The sequence below is a fragment of the Musa acuminata genome, chromosome BXJ1-2, assembly GCF_036884655.1.
Source record: "Musa acuminata AAA Group cultivar baxijiao chromosome BXJ1-2, Cavendish_Baxijiao_AAA, whole genome shotgun sequence".
Taxonomy (NCBI): Eukaryota; Viridiplantae; Streptophyta; class Magnoliopsida; order Zingiberales; family Musaceae; genus Musa; species Musa acuminata.
The window spans coordinates 29,700,739-29,719,313 of record NC_088328.1 but is presented as its reverse complement, the minus strand read 5'-3'; the positions used below and the strand labels follow the sequence as shown (position 1 = coordinate 29,719,313).

The 18,575-nt window shown below is 40.5% G+C and overlaps 3 protein-coding genes across 4 annotated transcripts; 1 reads left to right on the top strand and 2 right to left on the bottom strand.

Moving 5' to 3' along the window:
• Positions 1-4,165: 4,165 nt before the first annotated feature.
• LOC135608510 (4-coumarate--CoA ligase 2-like) lies at positions 4,166-7,318 on the bottom strand. The gene is made up of 6 exons (XM_065101469.1): positions 6,090-7,318; positions 5,785-5,983; positions 5,556-5,701; positions 5,378-5,445; positions 5,193-5,295; positions 4,166-4,573 (listed from the first exon to the last, which is right to left on the bottom strand). Exons 1-6 carry the CDS (start codon positions 7,146-7,148, stop codon positions 4,457-4,459), a joined length of 1,692 nt encoding a protein of 563 aa, XP_064957541.1. The 5' UTR covers positions 7,149-7,318; the 3' UTR covers positions 4,166-4,456.
• Positions 7,319-9,190: 1,872 nt separating this feature from the next.
• LOC135608505 (6-phosphogluconate dehydrogenase, decarboxylating 1-like) lies at positions 9,191-14,650 on the bottom strand. Of its 2 annotated transcripts, none has more exons than XM_065101446.1 (2): positions 14,359-14,650; positions 9,191-10,934 (listed from the first exon to the last, which is right to left on the bottom strand). In XM_065101446.1, exon 2 carries the CDS (start codon positions 10,925-10,927, stop codon positions 9,473-9,475), a length of 1,455 nt encoding a protein of 484 aa, XP_064957518.1. In that variant the 5' UTR covers positions 10,928-10,934; positions 14,359-14,650; the 3' UTR covers positions 9,191-9,472. The 2 variants fall into 2 exon arrangements, with proteins under 2 accessions (XP_064957518.1, XP_064957528.1); XM_065101456.1 differs by having other exon boundaries at positions 14,258-14,395.
• A 442-nt stretch (positions 14,651-15,092) lies between these two features.
• LOC135608500 (pentatricopeptide repeat-containing protein At5g27110-like) lies at positions 15,093-17,714 on the top strand. Its single transcript, XM_065101436.1, has one exon. It carries the CDS (start codon positions 15,167-15,169, stop codon positions 17,309-17,311), a length of 2,145 nt encoding a protein of 714 aa, XP_064957508.1. The 5' UTR covers positions 15,093-15,166; the 3' UTR covers positions 17,312-17,714.
• Positions 17,715-18,575: the final 861 nt, after the last annotated feature.

The window sequence follows — 18,575 nt, the reverse complement described above, 5'->3', positions numbered from 1 at the left end:
CTCATGGCCATATGCACTCCCTCTATGAGAGCAAGGGATCGTTGACTCTATGGAAGTTTTGCTTTGTAGTATTATGGCACTGCCATACTCATGGCCTTACTATCCATCACCTCGCATATGCATCACTTTCTTCATGATTGGTAGGTCCATTTCTATGGCATTATGACACTCTTTCTAGTCCACTCTATTCTAACCGATACTTGATTTTAGGTAGTTGTCTCTTTGGATTCATCGTCGCATACTTACCCCTTTCGATCACTTGCTTCAATACCTTTGTATTCTTTGAGCATTTCCCCTTGGTCGAAAAAAAATAGATTATAACTCGTGTTGATTCTGTTCTCTTTTGCATCCTTGATAGCATTGTTTACTCATACGATCTTGTTCTCTAACTTATCAGGCTCCCTTAAGCGAGTATGAGCTCTGGAGTAGTATAACTCTTCAGTCACTCTAATCATATATCTGTATAATCAAGTCCCCCCATGAGACTCACTGATACTTATACTCATAATTTTCCCTTAGTGGTACATAACCCGTTGATGACTAAGACTTTTATCTGATGTAAATTTTGATAAATGCACAAAAGACCCACCTCTATGATTCTATGATATTCACTCATTGAATTAATAGTCATTCTCATCGTCATATTATTTATCGAAGTGGAGCTCCTAATTATACATTCGTATGATCAAATCTCTCATAAGATTTCTCTCATGTGTGTCGCATTATCTCAAATCATTCCACTATAATCCGTTATACCATGTCGCCTCCTGGTGACATATGTATTACATTATGATCTTTATGGGATGAACTCGAACTGTGATATTCCATGTGTGGCCTTTGCTAATACATTATAAGGTGTCTACCACCTCCAATTATGTTTGCTCCTTTGGTAATCACCTTTTGTTCACTTGCTCTCGGGTCATACACCAATGAAGCACAACTTTATGACAATCTATCACCTAGCAACTCTCAAAGTCCATTGACTTTACCACAATTGGTGCACCATTATCATCTAGATCATGAGCCCTTACCCCTAGTATAATTTTCGTTGTATATCGCTTTCTTCACGATAATTTGAATGGTAGTTCTACAATATATTCTTCGATAGTACAAGTCTTTACAAGTTGAGTCTACTTAGTTTCTCCATCAAATACTTCACTAATATAATGTGTATATGCTTCGAAGCTCCCCTTGACTTTAACCCGAAGCAAAATGAGTCCGTTTCATCGAAATGAGTAACATATAGAATGACATGATCAAGTTCTTACCACTCCATATATCGTTGACCTTTGTCCATGAAAATCTTCGTACCAAAATAGGATTGTCAAACCTACTACAAGTTCTTTATATATATATATACAAAATTAAATAATATAAATATATACATATATATATATAAGTATTACATCAAATATCCTATTTATAATTTTATTTGTTATAAAAAGAAATTAGATATTAATTGGTATTTAAGATATTAGAGAAAAAATATTAAATAAAAAAACTAAAAACTAGGATACGTATAGGGAAAAAATATTAAATAAAAAGGAATTCTTTTTTAGAGAAATCACTCTACTACTTTTAGAAGAGATTATTATATTTTAGATAACAAAATGAAAAGTGTAATTATATATCATCCCTTATTTGAATACAAATCCTTATTGATAACCAAAAAACTAAAAGTGGAAATATATTCCTGCAATAATAAATAGATATTAAGCAGTAAATGATGGAAAACCAAGTTTCTTGTTTTGGATAAAAAAAATCAAGATAGTACAACTTCAATAAAAAAAAAGTGTTACTAGGATTCAAGAACTTCAATCCTCGCTACATCTGCACTAATCATTTATAATTAATTATTTTATAGGTTGTATCAATGCTTTATTTTGATATTTAGGTTTTTAGTGGTCTTCATGGATTGTCAGATTTTAGTTAAAATTGAATGATAAAAACCTTATTATTTTTATTATTTTTCTTTTTATATTTTTTTGTTGTTGTAGGAGTAGTTTTTGAAGAACCTGTCTATAATTTTCTAGGAGGGTTTGAGTTCCTCTAACGTTAGGTCATACATGGCCACCGATCTTAAATTAAATTATACTATTTTAGATATTTGAATAAAAATAGTAAAACCTTGTTTAAATGTGTGTTTAGGATCCAAAAACTTCAAATTCCTTTATAGGACCATGAGTGTTTTTATTTTAATATTTCTATTGTAACACCGTAACGTAATATAAAAATATTATAGTTAAATTGTTTTTTATAATAGCTTTAATTATATAATTGTAAAAATATTATACATAGGAATCAACCTCATAAAACTTTAGTTATGATATAGTTATAATATTTTCAGTAATACCCCAAAAAATTATAATATAATATAGTAGAAAAATACTATAATTGAAAGTCGACTGATAAGAATTTTGACTGATCGTTCGATCTCAGATTTTAATAATAAAATTAATTGATAAATGTTTATGAATTGATCTGCGTTTTGATTGACGCAGGATGCTTCGATCAGGATGAGACAATTAAAGCAGAAAGAATCATATTGGGCCGGTGGAACATGTTAGAAGATTGTACGTCTAGCCGGACGATCGGATGACGTATCGACAGAAGACTTCGGTCCATGAATTCGGGCATCGGGCTAAGAAGAGCGAAAATTATGCTAAGGATATCGGAATTACGGAGGTCAACTAGCCGATTGGGAAATAGGCCATAAGAGAGGACGATGCATTGAAGAATCGGACGAAACGTCGATGGACCAATGACATATCGAACAACATGATTCATGCTTAGTAATAATTGTCTAAATCGAAGTGTGTTTTTACATGTGCAGGATTAACTACGATAGCAAGATATAAAGCAAAATGAAATCCCAGAATCAAGAATACGATTTCGTTGGGAGTTCGAGAGTTTGTTGGAAGTCTGGACGTTCATCGGAAGTTCTGTCGGAATTGATCGAGAAGTCCCGGAGCTTGCCAAAGAAGCTTGTCGAAACTCGCCAAGAAGATCATCATGAAGTCCAGGAGCTTGTCGGGAGTCCGCTGGAACATTGTCGTAAGATCGTCGGAAGATCATCGGAAGAAACCTATACTTACGGACTTTGTTTAGCTTAGTAAATATCTTAAAATTCATAGTTAGTACATAATATGAATTAGAATTGGACCAACTCAATTAAGGGATATTTGAGCCAGTTTTAGGTTATGTTGGGCCAAGAGAAAGGCCCAAAAAGTGACCAAACATGTGAAACCATCATGACACAATCTCCGAGACTGTGTTAGGTGGTGGTACTGCCCAGACTCAATCTCTGAGACTGTCTGGGCGGTGGTACTACCCGTACCCTGAAATTTCGGGGGTTTGAATTTTGGGCTCCAAATTTGAATCCATTTAGGCCTATAAATACCCAACTATTCCTATATGGATAAACAGGAAATATTGAGCAAAACCATGTGATTCTAAAGTTGTAAACTTTAGAAAGTTGAGTTCCCTCCTCCGAAAGCTTAGAGAGAGTTTTAAGAGAGGTGTGAGAGGGATACCTTGTAAAAGAGGGTTGTAAAAGGTTATCTCATAAACCTGTGAAAAGGAGAAGAGGGGTGTAAAAGGGTAGTTGGTCTTCGCCCATTGAAAGAAGACCAATAGTGAATGCCGGTGGCCTCGACGGAAGAGGAATCGATGAAGTGGATGTAGGTCACGACGACCGAACCATTATAAAAATCTGGTTTGCATTTCTCTTGTATAATTACTTTACTACAAACCACTTTACTTGTTTTATATCCACTATGCTCTTCCGTACGCTTTCAAAGTTAATACCTTTACAAAACGATTTTTCGTCGGAAACAGATTTAATCGCAACGAAGTTTTGAACCGACATAATTTTTACCGTTGTACTAATTCACCCCCCTTCTTAGTGTCGACTCTTTTCCTAACACATAGGAACCTTGAGAATTGATTCTTCAACGGATCGATACACCATATAGATCGATTCGTGAGAAGAAAAAAAAAAGAAAAAAAAGAAGAGGGGGATAGATGAATGATTGTAAAATTAATGATATATTCGGAATAAGAGCGGCTATAAAAAAAATGAGAATTAAAAGTGAGATTTTTTTTTTTGTGGAAAATTACTATGTTAAATTCTTCGCATGTATTCCTTCACTTGCATCCAAAATACTAAAGTTAACCATGACTCTCACTTCAATTTTTCGTATTGAAATAGCAGTGGACTCTCATCAAACGACAACACTTAATCGGAGGACGATGAACTTTATGCAATACATAAGAGTTCCCCTCTCGTTGGAGTAGGTTGACAGAGATAGCTAACGATAAGGATAAGCCAATCAAAAGTACACCAATTAGGGTTGCATTTGGCCATGGAAACCCTCACTAAACAACAAGTTTGCATAGGCGTCGGGAAGACACTTCTACTGAAACAAAGAAAAGCGAGGCATGGCGATAACACTCTTTATTTAGAAGCAACTTGGGGCTTGGCTTTCAACTCCTTCCTCAGTATTTTTCCTGCTGCTGATTTCGGAATGGAATGGACGAAGTAGATCTTCTGCAATCTCTTGTAAAACACAACCTGAGGAGCCATACATACATACATATGCGTTCATCAATGAATCAACGAGTCATAACAAAGACAACCCTAACTCTTGTCACGAACGTAAATAACATTTACAGGAAACAAATAAACACACAACTAAAGCTATATCTCTTTGTTCATCACAAAAAAGAAAGGAGATTAATTCACTCGAGCCTAGTTTTGTATGAAAAATCTTTGAAGAAAAATAATTCAATATGAAAAATCTTCTATATAAGGAAAGAGAATCTTGGAAATTAATGGAATTTTACTGTATTAAGCTAACATATCTCTAAATTTTGGTGGGATGTTTTTATTTAATATTTTCTTCTTGGATGTAGAAAGAGTCCATTCTATTTTTTTTTATATCCAAGTTCTTAATTAATATAATGTTACTACATAAAACTAGCATATCTTTAAATTTTGGTGGGATGTTCTCATTCAATATTTTGTTTTTGGATGTAGACAAAATATATCCAATCACGTACATTCGATGTAGACAAAACGTGAGATTCGAGTAAAGATTCACACGACAAATGGTCAAACACATTCAATATAATATATTGAATGATATTTCGAATCCATCGTACACCGACGGAAATGAACCCATTAGAATTACCTGTTTAGCTATGAATTCCTTGATGGCTTGCTCGCTGATGGCCGAGTCTTTGGCTCGAACGACGAAGGCGACTGGGACTTCACCTGCAGCCTCATCCTTTTGCCTGTTGTCGTGAGAAGTCAACGATAAGACCGTTGACGATAATAGCACGAGGCAAACAGTACAGAGAAGCTCGGTGGACTTACGGGACGACCGCAGCGTCGGCGATGGAGGGATGACTTAGAAGCAGGGATTCGAGCTCTGCTGGCGGCACCTGCGCGCACATCCTCAACCCATTAATTACGACCACCGACAAAGCATATTAGGGTCCTTCCTACGTTGGAAAGAGGGCATGCATGCAGTGCATGTCAGTGGGTTGAGTACCTGGAAGCCCTTGTATTTGATGAGCTCCTTTACTCTGTCCACTATGAAAACCTCGTCGTCGTCGTCGACGTAGCCGATGTCTCCAGTGTGCAGCCAGCCGTCGACGTCTATCGTCTTCGACGTGGCGTCGACATCGTTAAGGTAGCCTGTCATGGAACGAAGTCTGTTGTCAACGTGGAAAACGAGATCAGAATCGTTCGTCTAGGATAAGAAAATGGACTCCACGTACCTTTCATGATCTGAGCCCCCCGGATGCATATCTCGCCGGGCTTGTTGCGGCCGAGGGAGAAGCCGGTGTCCGGATCCACCACCTTCATCTCGGCATTCCTTACGATAATGCCGCAGGAGCCGGATTTGACAGCGGTCGGATGCTTAGCAAACGCAGGGCACATCGAGAGCACAGGCCCTGCTTCCGTCATTCCATAGCCCTGCATATGCACGCATGCAAAGGTTGGTCCGCGTAGAGAGAGAGAGAGAGAGAGAGAGAGAGAGAGAGAGAGAGAGAGAGAGAGAGAGAGAGAGAGAGGCACTGACCTGGCCAAGGATCGCCTGAGGGACTCTGATTCTGAGAGCATCCTCGAGCTCCTTCCCCAGTGGGGCAGCACCCGAGAGGATGATCCTCATGGAGCTCAAGTCGTAGTTCTCGATCTCCTGATTCTTCGCCAGCGCCAGCACCAGCGGCGGCACCACCGCGGCCACCGACACCCGGTGCGTCTGTATCCCTTCCAGCATCGTTCTGATCTCGAACTTTGGCATCAGCATCGTCGCCGCACCCGCCCTCAGCGAACAGAGCAACGCAGAGTTGAGGGCGAAGATGTGGAACAGGGGAAGCACGCACAGCACCACGTCGTCGCGCTTCAGGTACACGTTCGGGTTCTCGCCGTCCACCTGCTGCGCTATGGACGACACCATGCTCTTGTGGGTCAGCAACACCCCCTTGGGCAGCCCGGTCGTGCCCGACGAGAATGGCAGCGCGACCGGGTCCTCCGGATCGATGGTGACGTGGGGGACTGACGTCTCGTTGGAGTCCAGCACTTCCCAGAAGTTCATGCAGTCCTCGGGAGGCTCATCGGTGGTGATCACCATCAAGCCGTCGCCGATCTTAGGGAACCCCTCGTCCCCGCCGCGGAGCTTGTCGACGTGCGCGGACTGGGTGACGACAAGCTTCGCACCGGAGGCCTTGATTTGCTTGAAGATATCGGCCGGAGTGCAGAACGGGTTGGCGGTGGTGGTGATGGCCCCGAGCATGCATGCGCCCATGAACGTGAATATGAACTCAGGTACGTTCTGCAGGAGGACCATGACGACATCCCCATGTCCGATCCCGAGCTTGGAAAAGCCAGCGGCCGCCTTACGGCACAGAAGGTGGGTCTCGGAGAAGGTGTAGATCTTCCCAGTGGTGGCCGCGATGAGGCAGGCTGCATCCGACGTCTCGTGGAGTTTCTCAAAACAGTAGGTGTGGAGAGGGAGATGGTTGGAGATGGTGATGTCCGGTAGCCTCGACCGGAACACGATTGTTTCCGGCGGCTGGGTTTCGGGTGGGTGGATTGGGCTGGCGATCTGTGGTTGGGTTTCAGAAGCAAGAGAGATCATGGCTGCCGAGGTACAACACGAAGGAAGAAGAAGAAGAAGAAGAAAAACAATGAGAGGGACGTGAGGATTCAAAGCGCGAAACGGATGCCAAACAAGGAGGTAAGCACTGCCTTTCTACAGCTTTCTGACACAATGGAACTCTGAGAATACAGCAGTGGCTGAGAGCTTGAACGAAGCAGAAGGATCTGAGTGCATATAAGTAGGGAGAAGTGAAGGGGGGGGGGGGGGGGGGGGGGGGGGGTAGGTAGGGAATGCAAGATGGAAGGAACAGTGGTAGAAACGAGAGCTGTGCGGAGATGCGAACACAGATTCATCTCACCTTCTACTTCAGCAATGTATCAGTCTCCTTCCCCTCACCCACCTACTCTCCCCTCCGTTTCATCTAAGAACACCCATTTGAATGAACAAGGCATTGACTCTACCATTCCCCTCTGTCTCCTCCCCAAAAACTCGCAAGACTATTTATTTTATTTATTTATTTTCCAATAAACATGGAAATATCACTTTTTAACTTATCCGTAAAATTCCATGGCCCAAATCGAATAGGGAGTTTGAACACACAAAGTTCAAATGGAATAGAACCTGTTGGAACCTAATTTAATTTTGAAAGTTATAAACGGTTTTAAGTTTAAAGAAAATAATATTCTTCGATTCGATTAATCGATTCGCATCGGAATGAATTGATTTTAATTTTAAAAATATTAGTCGGATCGCAATTCACTATCTTAAGCCCTTAATCGATTCAAATCGACTCGATATCGATACTGACCCAACTCGTGCCGGTTCAATTGAACAAATATTTTAATTCGATTAGATCGAACTAAAATTATTCAACAACAAAATATTTTTTTATTTTAAATAAATAAATATAAATATATATATATATATATATTAAAATTATTTAAAATAATAGACTAATTGATTTTGAATTGATTCGATTGGATCTTATTCTTACCCCAACTGAGTCGAAAATTGAATGCGACGGTTGGATTCCAACACACAGCAGCAAAGCAAAGCAAATAATATAATGCCTCAATATTGCCGGTCAAAATACATGCCGAGACTAAAGCGGCATCGGCTTGAATTTGGACTTGGGAGAGTTGTGGCTGTCATTTCTGAGGATGAATTATTATGCCAAATCGATTAAAATATTGCATGCCAAGATAAAATTAGAGTCGGCTCCGTGCTCATCATGCCACCTGAAGCTGTGAAGAGAGAGACAATGGAGAAATAGTCTTGGAGCAATAAGCACGTTGCTTGCAATAGCTGAGTTCCTGATGATGGACGGTGTCGGCTTGACTGCTTCATGGGGGATTAGGATTCGAGTTCGAAGATGTTTTCAAAGGATAAGACGAATCGAATTTGATCATTCGTGACGATGAATTCCAGTTGACTGGGATGTGATCATCGATGACCAAATAAATGCATGAATGATGAGCACCACCAAATTTCTAGATGGTGAGCGTTCCTTGATCCACCTCATCTTTGCACAAATTAAAAGTATCCAAGCAATTATGTTGTCGAAATCTTACTTCTTTTATTCTTCCAAGGAGAAATATATTAGTATCTCAGGTATACACAATCAGTGTATTTTAGTATTATGTGCAGGCATTGATTTACTTTGATGATCTCAGAGGATCGAAAAAAGGAGAAGTCAACTTAAGAATTTAACTTACAAAACTCGTGTGAAGGGTGTATCGGGAAAAAGTTCCCCCAAACACTCAATTTAGTCAACTATTTGAAGTAAGAAAAGTCAAGTAGAATATGTATTTTAGAAACTTCAAAACGATCGTGACATACTTATTTATTTATCTTTTAAATATTTAAAAAAGTAAGAGTACGTATATTTATTTATCCTCTGAGTACGCCCAGTCTATCTGAGCTTCCAACATAATCAATCACATTTGTCTTTTGCAGCATTCGTGACACACACTTGTCACTCACGCAAGGCAAAGCACAACAACTTTTGGGTCAAGTGGTGTTCTGACAGGGAACCATGCAATAGTCGATTCATTACACACAGGCCATTTCCCAATCAAACATAAGCAGAAACACCCATTCGATTTGAAGCACCAAGTTCATCCACTACAGGTAAGAAAGAGAAGCAAACATAAGACCTGGATCTCCAAGACAACTTCGATCTAAATGTAATGCCAATAGAAAAGCAATGGAAGACATCCAACATTCTTAGCTGGTTTTCTGGGTCCTAACACGGGACGTTATTTCAATTGCTAAAAGGTGGGGGTTTACCCAACCCAAGTTTCCCAGTGACTAAAGTAAAGCTATGCTACTGAAAACACAGGGAGTGTCTCTCTCACATGACTTCAGATCTTGGACTGCTTTGCGATCTTGAACCATTCGGTGTGGAAGGACCCGGGCATGTCGACCCTCTCGTAGGTATGAGCCCCGAAGTAGTCCCTCTGAGCTTGGACTAGATTAGCAGGAACACTTTCCCTCCTGTAGGTGTCGAAATAGGCCAGACTGGCAGACATACCTGGAGTGCTTATGCCGTGGTTGATAGCGAGGCAGATGACACGACGCCAAGCAGCCTGGCGATCCATTATCTCCTTTGCAAACTCTGGGTCGACCAAGAGGTTCGGTAGCTCAGGGTTCCTGTCATAAGCCTTCTTGATACGGTCCAAGAAGATGGCCCGGATGATGCAGCCACCCTTCCATATCCTTGCAAGCTCACCCAGCTTAAGATCCCACCCCTTTTCGATGCTCTTTGCTCGTATCAGGTTCATGCCTTGTGCATAGCTGCAAATCTTTGAGGCATAAAGGGCTTGCCTCACGTCTTCGATCAACTTTGCCTTGTCAACAGGCTGACCTCCCAAAATGTCACTGAAATCACCAGACTGAAAAACTTTAGAAGCTCGGACCCGTTCCTCCTTGAGTCCACTAAGGAACCTGGAATCCAGAGATGATGCAATTGTTGGAGCAGCCACTGATAATTCAGCAGCTTGTTGGACGGTCCATTTGCCGGTACCTTTCATCCCAGTCTTGTCTAAGACCTTGTCCACTAGATACCCATCACCTTTATCATCTTTTATTCCAAAAATGTCTGCGGTGATCTCAATCAAGAAACTAAGAAGTTCTCCTTTGTTCCATTCAGAAAAAACCTGTTGCAACTCGTGGTTCGACAGGTTTCCTACAGATTTCAGTACATCATAAGCTTCGGCGATAAGCTGCATGTCTCCATACTCGATTCCATTGTGAATCATCTTGACAAAATTGCCTGAACCTCCTTTGCCTATAAAAGTAACACAGGGGCCACTATCCGGAACCTGGGCAGCCACTTTGAGAAGGATGTCTTCTATGTGCTTGTACGCCTCGTATGACCCTCCAGGCATCAAAGAAGGGCCATTCCTTGCGCCCTCCTCTCCACCAGAAACCCCCATCCCGAGATAAAGGAGACCGAGTTCCACCATGGCCTTTTCACGCCTCTCTGTATTCTCATACCATTCATTGCCCCCATCTATTATGCAGTCGCCCTTCTCCATGTGAGATGAGAGTGTCGCTATGGTTTGATCAACTGGTGCACCAGCTTTCACAAGCATGATGATGACACGGGGCTTCTGTATTGAGTTGACAAATGATGCAGGGTCATGGAAACCATAAACTGGGAGGTTTCCTTCACGTTTGGCACGTTCAACAGTCTCATCTACCTTTGAAGTGGTCCGGTTGTATACAGAAATAGGGAAGCCTTTTTCAGCTATGTTCAAGGCTAAGTTTTGACCCATCACAGCAAGACCAGCAAGGCCAATCCTTGTTAGAGCCATCTTTCACCTGATAGAGAGGTGGGATCATCAGAATAAGACTAAATAAGATTACACGCACAAGAAAAATGAAAATTTTGGTACTGTGACGGGATAGAACTAGATCTAATATATAATTGAGGATTCTCGACTGCTAGCAGATTGACATAATCACGTGTTGTTAGCTAATCCAAGCCAAGCATCATAACCAAAATTGCAATATATAAATTATTCAAAGTATCTTTTTTAATAAAATTAAAAGATATTTCCATTACATTAAATAGCGTACATGACGCTCATATATAGACTCGAACCTAAGAACCATCACTTGTGAAACAAATGCATTAACCAACTCAGATGTCACAATAGAGACATTCAAAGTATCTTTTCAATATGTATAAAAAATGGCTTCAAGGAAAGTCTTTTGCAACTTAACATAAAGATACATCCTCCATGCTATTCCATATACAGATCAGGAACTTCTACATATTAGCCACTGAGAACTAAAATATACAATCTTACAGAACATTTACAAAGAAATATGAAACTCATTCAGATACAAGATTCAAAATATTTTATAAAAAATCAAAATAACAAAAAATATATAGATGAGGTGAAATAAAGAGCTAATGAAAATTCTAAATGCAAAAGAATATGGATCATATAAAATCATGCAAACAACAAAATGAAAACGTTTAAGCAACGTTATGTAAACTTTATATAACGTTTATATAAAGGTGGCTCGTTAGATTAGCCTATAAGTGGATGAGGAAGAAAATAAGATGGATGACCAGTGGCAGCCTCCTGTAGTTGAAACAGTCAAGAGTGGGAGGAGGACAATGTGGAATTCTACTCTTATACTATCCACCACTTTCACTGCATTTCATGCCTCTATCACATGAGATAATAAAAAGAGGGAAGATAGGGAAAGGGAGAAAGATGAGGGGAGAGAAGAGATAAGAAGGGACCTTGCGACTCCTTGTCTTGGGTTCAGGTGGCAAATAACTCGATTTAAATGGGGTTCAAAACAAACTACATCTAGACGAACTGTAAAACTATGAAGCATGGAATTGACTCACCTGATTTCCAGAGATCAGTGCTGGTCGAAAACTGAACTAGATTTTTAATAATCCAAATCTGACCTGATTTAATATGAACTTGTAACAAGATAATAAATGCAGACATGTACATGCTTATCTGCTTTGTTTTCTCTTAATCAACCTGGAACTGACTTGGTTTAACTTGAGTTGTTCGTCAAACATATTAATCATAAAGAACTAGTCTATGTTTTGAAGAAAACTTGGTACATTATAAGTTGAAGCCTGAACCTGACCTAAGCAGTTTAACCTATCTAATAATCATCATTACTAGTGTATCTGAATGGCTAAAATTGGACCCAAACCCCAATACCCAGACAAACTATACATTTGGACCTGATTCTCGTCAAGAATAATACTCAGACCACATTTCTTTATTACAGTGTTGTCCTTAGTAACTAAAGTAGAACCTTTTCAAACTACACCTTCTTAAAGGAACCATTAGGTTCCGACATTGCAATCATCCATTGTTTTGATACCACTTATAAATGGTGGGCTCCCAAATCACCGTTATAATAGTAATCACAACTAAACCGAGAATAATCAAATCATCCATAACTAGAAATGATCCTAAATCGAGAATGTACCAAAGCCAATAACCAATCTTTCACCCACTCACCATTGGATCAACTCCAGTTCTACATGCCCACTAGAGGATCATACTTCAACAACACCAACATATTATCCACCGAGGGATGATTTGATTACCTATGTTTCTTACCCTTGTGCCTCTAATATCAACAAAAATCAGAATTAATATTTTTATTTGTACAACCATTTCTGATCTAATACATAAACCAAAGAGTTGAGAGAATTTGCCTGAATGAACTCAACTTAATCATCATTGCAATCACCATAATGTAATTTCTTTAGTAGCCAGTCAATGAAAGACATAGTCATCCCCATTGCATGAACAAAATAAAAAAATAAAAACTAATTAATATAGAAGAATATATTAGTATATTAAGATAATACACTTACAGAAAAAGATTCACATAAATTTAGCAAAATGAATTTGGTTTTTGTGTAGCCAAAGTTAGACCATATAGATATATCGCATGATCCATGTCAAGTTGGCTAGGCACCGTCCTTAAGTGCTGTTCTTGTTTTTCTACCTCTTTTTATTTCTTTGTAATTTTTTTCATCAATTTCTTAACGATGGAAAGAAGAAGCTTAATTAACTCGTTCTTCCTCAAAAAACTTTAAGAAAGAAGATATAAAAAAAATATATAGATGATGTATATATTACAATAAGCCAGACTGACAATGCACAAAGGAATTCCTTAAGGATACTCCCAAAAGTAGCACAGGTCTAAGAATCATAAGGAACAATTATACACAAGCTATACAGCTTCCTAAATAAAGATCACAACCTCACACACGACAAACTCCATCCTTATTACAGCATAAAGACTATAAGCAAATAGTTAAGTTCTTATCAAGCAAATTTTTGAAAAATAAAGACCTATTGATAATTAGTATATGTAAATTGATTAACAACAGGGAGGGGAAATTCCTTGATTAACTGACAAAATAGTCTCCTACCTAAAGACAGACTTAACTCGGATACTTCTACGCTACCTTGACAGGTGATGACACCCAAAACCTTTGCAAGATATATGGGGGAACCAACCACTAGGTTAATAATGCCTGACTGGTGCAACGAAACATAATTCAGCGGATCAATAACAGAAATTAGTTGCACAAGATCAATGTTCCACATGCTACTACCATGAACAAATCACAATTGTCAGGACCAAAAGTCCAACACTTTCTTTGTCATAAATCCCAAACAAAAGCACCGGAAACAAATGATTCCAACGAATACATGAGAGAAGCAATAAAAGCACCACCAGATTATCAAGTGTGGAAAATACAATAAGCAAGAATCACTATGGCGGACTCCCTGCAATGGTGAACAGATGAATCCAACCTTGATTGTTTGTCTTGGATCACCCGAAGACAAAAAGATCACAACTTTATTGTCATTTGGACCCACATCTAGGTTCTAATCTCCCTAAATCATGGACATGCTGCCTTCCAGGACAGCAGCATGAATCGATTTTTTAACATTCTAATTACACAAGTTCCACAGGCGCTACAGATAACAAATTCAACATCCACAAATCTAATGCATGATATCCTGAAAAAAGACAAGTCTTGCATCACACACAAAAATTGGATATTTCCACCAGGTAAACCACAGAAAAAAAAAAACTACATATAAACCATCAGAGATTTGAGATAGCAGATCTACCCAAAATTTTCAGACACAAGGCAGAAGAAACAGTAATCGATGTAAAGATTTGTCTCGTGACAAGGAACGATAGTAGATCAGGAAAGAAGAGAAGCCCAGACCTTGATGGATGTTTCTCCCCGCAAACAAAGACCAGTTTGGTTTGGAGCGAGAGGATCCCTTATATTTCTCTTCTTCCTATTAGAACAAACGCGATCGATTTTATAGAGACAGCAAAAGCCCAACCAACTCCTCTCTTTTATTTTCTTTCCTTTTTTTTCCCTTTTTCTTCTCTCCCTACGAACACCAATTGTTGGATTAAGAAAAATATCGTGATTCGTGCATAACAATTGGTACTCACTGACGGCTGGGGTTGGTTGGGTAGGTAGGTGGGCTGATGGTCGGGTCACCATTGGGTAAACCTTCCTTTGTGGAGGTGCGACATGGGTCCCACGGACCCCGCTTGTGGCTCCACATGGGTCCCATGCTTTCTGCCAATCGTCATCCCTCGTCTCCTTACCAATCCAATCTTGGTTGAGCCTGACTAGGTTGTGTTGGATTCACAATGGGTTTGGTTCGGAGCCATTTCAATCGGACCGGTCAATGACATGGTTAGATCGAACCGAGCTTGCACCGACTCAGGTTGCATGTAGATTCGGGCGCATTGATCGCTTAACCCAACGCGTGTCCGGATAGGCCGGTTTAGGTCGGCTCAAATTGCCAGGTGAGTTTCGAAACCTCCTGTGGTCTAACCGTCTGCTGCTGGGTGCATGAAGCGGGTCCAGTGTAAGTCCAAAGCTGTGGAATTTTCATGTTTTGTTGTCTTATTCCCATTCGCGGTGAGCAGACTTGAGTCTCTAGTGTTGACTGACCGAGCGGATCAAAAAGTTGGCGGCTTTCGTCAAGCGTGAGGCGATTTGTTGGCCGCCGATGGTCGTTCAGAAGCTTTCGGCTGTCCTCAAAGCTCTCAGCCGCAGCAACACCGCAGCGGCCACCGCCACCACCAACGCCCAGTCGTTGGCTTCGGGGAAGCTCGTCCATGCCAAGTCTGTTTCGCTCGGCTTGCAGTCCAACTCACTCCTCTGCAGAGCTCTCGTCGGCTTCTACCTCTCCTTCCACCTCCTCGACCCCGCCCTCAAGGTCCTCGAATCCAACACCTCCGACGACGTCTCCCCATGGAATGCTCTCCTTTCTGTCTGCTCCAAGCGCCAGCTGCACGCACAAGCGCTTTGTCTCTTCCAGAAGCTGCTGCTCCTTTCCCCCCGCCTCAAGCCCAACGCCTTCACTTATCCGAGCGCTATCAAGGCGTGCGCCGGATTAGGCGCCGCACGAAACGGCGTGGTCTTCCACGCCGGCCTGATGAAGTCCGGTTTTGCGGCCGACGTCGTAATCTCGAGCTCTTTGGTCTACATGTATGCGAAATGCGATCGCTTTTCGTCGGCGATCCAGCTGTTCGATGAAATGACCCACAAGGATGCGGCTTGCTGGAATACGGTCATGTCCTGCTACTACCAGTCCGGTCAGGCGTCGAAAGCGCTGGAGTTGTTCGAGGAGATGAATAGATGCGGTTTTGAGCCGGACTGTGTGACGTACACGACTGCATTCTCCGCTTGTGGTCGGCTCCAGGATTTGGAACGGGGGAGGAAGATGCATGAGATGCTGAATGAGAGTGGTTTCGAATTGGATGCTTTCATCAGCTCTGCCATCGTTGACATGTATGCCAAATGTGGTTGCTTGGAGAGTGCCAGAGATGTCTTCGAGCGGATTCCGAGTAAGAGTGTGGTCTCCTGGAATTCAATCATTGGCGGGTATTCCTCGGCAGGAGATAGCCATTCGAGTTTGATTCTTTTTAGGAGGATGACCATGGAAGGTGTTAAGCCCACTTCAACCACTATAAGCTGCTTGTTAATGGCTTGCTCGAGAAGCTCTAATTCACGACATGGAAAGTTTATTCATGGTTACATAGTACGGAACTGTATAGAGGCTGATATTTTTGTTGTTAGTTCTCTTGTAGATTTCTATTTCAAATGTGGAATTGCTCGGCATGCAGAGTCTGTCTTTGAGAAGATGCCAAAGTCGAATGTGGTTTCATGGAACGTGATGATTTCAGGGTATGTGACGGTAGGCTGCTTCTTCAAGGCTCTCGAGCTCTTCCATGATATGAGAGTATATGGGGTCAGCCCAGATGCTATCACCTTTATCAGTGTTCTATCTGCTTGTGCTCAATTAGCAGCTTTGGAGCAGGGCAGAGAGATCCATAAGCAAATTAGCAACCATGGTCTGGAGTGCAATGAGAAAGTCATGTGCACCCTTGTCGACATGTATGCAAAATGTGGAGCCATTAGCGAAGCAAGAGAAGTTTTTGACAGGTTAGCTACAAAGGATATTTTGTCCTGGACTTCCATGATCATGGCCTATGGCTCCCATGGCCAGGCCTCTGAAGCTTTCAAGCTCTTCCACGAATTGCAGAAAGTAAATGCAAAACTGGATCATGTCACATTCCTTGCAGTTCTCGTTGCTTGCTCCCATGGAGGACTGGTTGATGAAGGTCGTCTTTATTTTGATCAAATGACTAATGAATATGGAATCAAACCCCACATAGAACACTACTCCTGCTTGATAGATCTCCTGGGACGCTCGGGTAGGCTAAATGAAGCTTATAGTGTACTGAAGAAAAGCACACCTGAGATAAGAGCTGATGCAGGATTGTTAGGTTCGTTGTTCTCGGCTTGTAGTTTGCACAGGAACTTGGAATTGGGGGAGGAAGTTGCCAAGCTTCTTGTTGAGGTAGATCCAGATGATCACTCTACTTATGTGACTTTAGCAAACATGTACGCGTCTGTTGGGAGATGGGATGATGTGCGCAAGGTCCGTGCTACTGTAAAAGAGAGAGGATTGAAGAAGAACCCTGGTTGCAGCTGGATTGAGATTGAAAAGAGAATTCACCAGTTCTTTGTGAAAGATGACTCACATCCACAGGCTGAGTTTATACATGAATGGCTTGGGTATCTTTCTTTGCACATGAAGCAGGAAAAGTCTGATAGTCTGATGAGCATGACTGCAACAGTAGATTGAAACTGAAACATCAATTTCATGCATTTGCAGCTTATAATCACTGGCAGTACCCAGTTTTGAAACTGTGACAGCCCGAGTATAACATGATCCTTTGTACAGCTGAAGATTGTTTGAGACAGGGAACTGATTTAGTATATTTATTTGTTCTTTTCTCATATTCCAACTCATTGGACATGCAGACATTATTAGCAGCTGGAAGATGTCAATAATTATTCCATGGACTTCAAATTTCTTTCATTGACTATAAAGGAGGCAATTTTATTCACTAAATGGACCAATGGATTGAGTTTGCAAAAATGATTTCCTGCTTAGCAGCTGTCCCTATGCAGACCCAACACTGCCTCACAACATGTATAAGATTATTCTTTGTATATGGACATATTGGAGAAGTTCTTTTCCCGAATAGTGGGACATTGTAACTGATTGATTTTTTTTTTCAGTTGATGAATTGTTGTGAGATTAATTGGATGAGCAAACTAAAGATTCCTTGATGTGTTCTGAAACACTTTCCATGTCATTATGTCATAGTTGGTTCGATAAGAAAAAATTCTAATTGATTGTCATTGGCTCTCATTGTTGCAGTGTGGTACCTCAGAATACAGGATTCACAACAGATTAAATTATCATAACTTTCCTAATAACATAGATGTGTTACTCTTTGAATCCAGAACCAGAATAAGATGCAGTAAATTGCCTGTTCTTTTGCTCAAAAGATTTACCTTCTCTTTTTCAGTTCTCCACGAGATGATTACATTTTTCTCTATAATTTTTGCCTCGTTGGTGGTCGTTCTTGGTGGCTCCAGTAAGAAGGTAAAGCCATGATTTTTGTCAACTCAATCCAACAGGCAAAAACTGCGGGACTCTCCGTTGACTTCAAGAACGCTGTTTATTATTCCCTTTCACAAATTATTTTGCAGATAATTTTTCAATAGCATGATGATGAATCTTATCTGGCATGGGGAGTAAGACAATTATGCTGAAACCTATTATACCTTAGATCTTTTTCTCATAGCTTAAGCAGTTACTATAAAATAGACCATAAGTTTGAATCATGTATCTGTCCATCTTTATTTTTATATAAAAATATTTTATTTTATATTTATTTATATATTATAGTATTATATAGTATTTATATAGTGAGAATTGTTCTCTATTTTATGATGCACTATAGGGATTTTCATAATATGATTTTATGATTATTATATTCATAGATGTGTATCGATGTTGGGTCTGACAAATGTTGTAGATATAGCCCCGACATATT

Coding starts and splice junctions, on each gene's coding strand:
- LOC135608510 (XM_065101469.1), bottom strand. CDS start 7,148: ATGATCTCTCTTGCTTCTGAAACCCAACCACAGATCGCCAGCCCAATC. Junction 5,984..6,089: donor CTCAGGCGATCCTTGGCCAG/GTCAGTGCCTCT, acceptor GTGCATATGCAG/GGCTATGGAATGACGGAAGC. Junction 5,296..5,377: donor GCCGACGCTGCGGTCGTCCC/GTAAGTCCACCG, acceptor TCACGACAACAG/GCAAAAGGATGAGGCTGCAG.
- LOC135608505 (XM_065101446.1), bottom strand. CDS start 10,927: ATGGCTCTAACAAGGATTGGCCTTGCTGGTCTTGCTGTGATGGGTCAA.
- LOC135608500 (XM_065101436.1), top strand. CDS start 15,167: ATGGTCGTTCAGAAGCTTTCGGCTGTCCTCAAAGCTCTCAGCCGCAGC.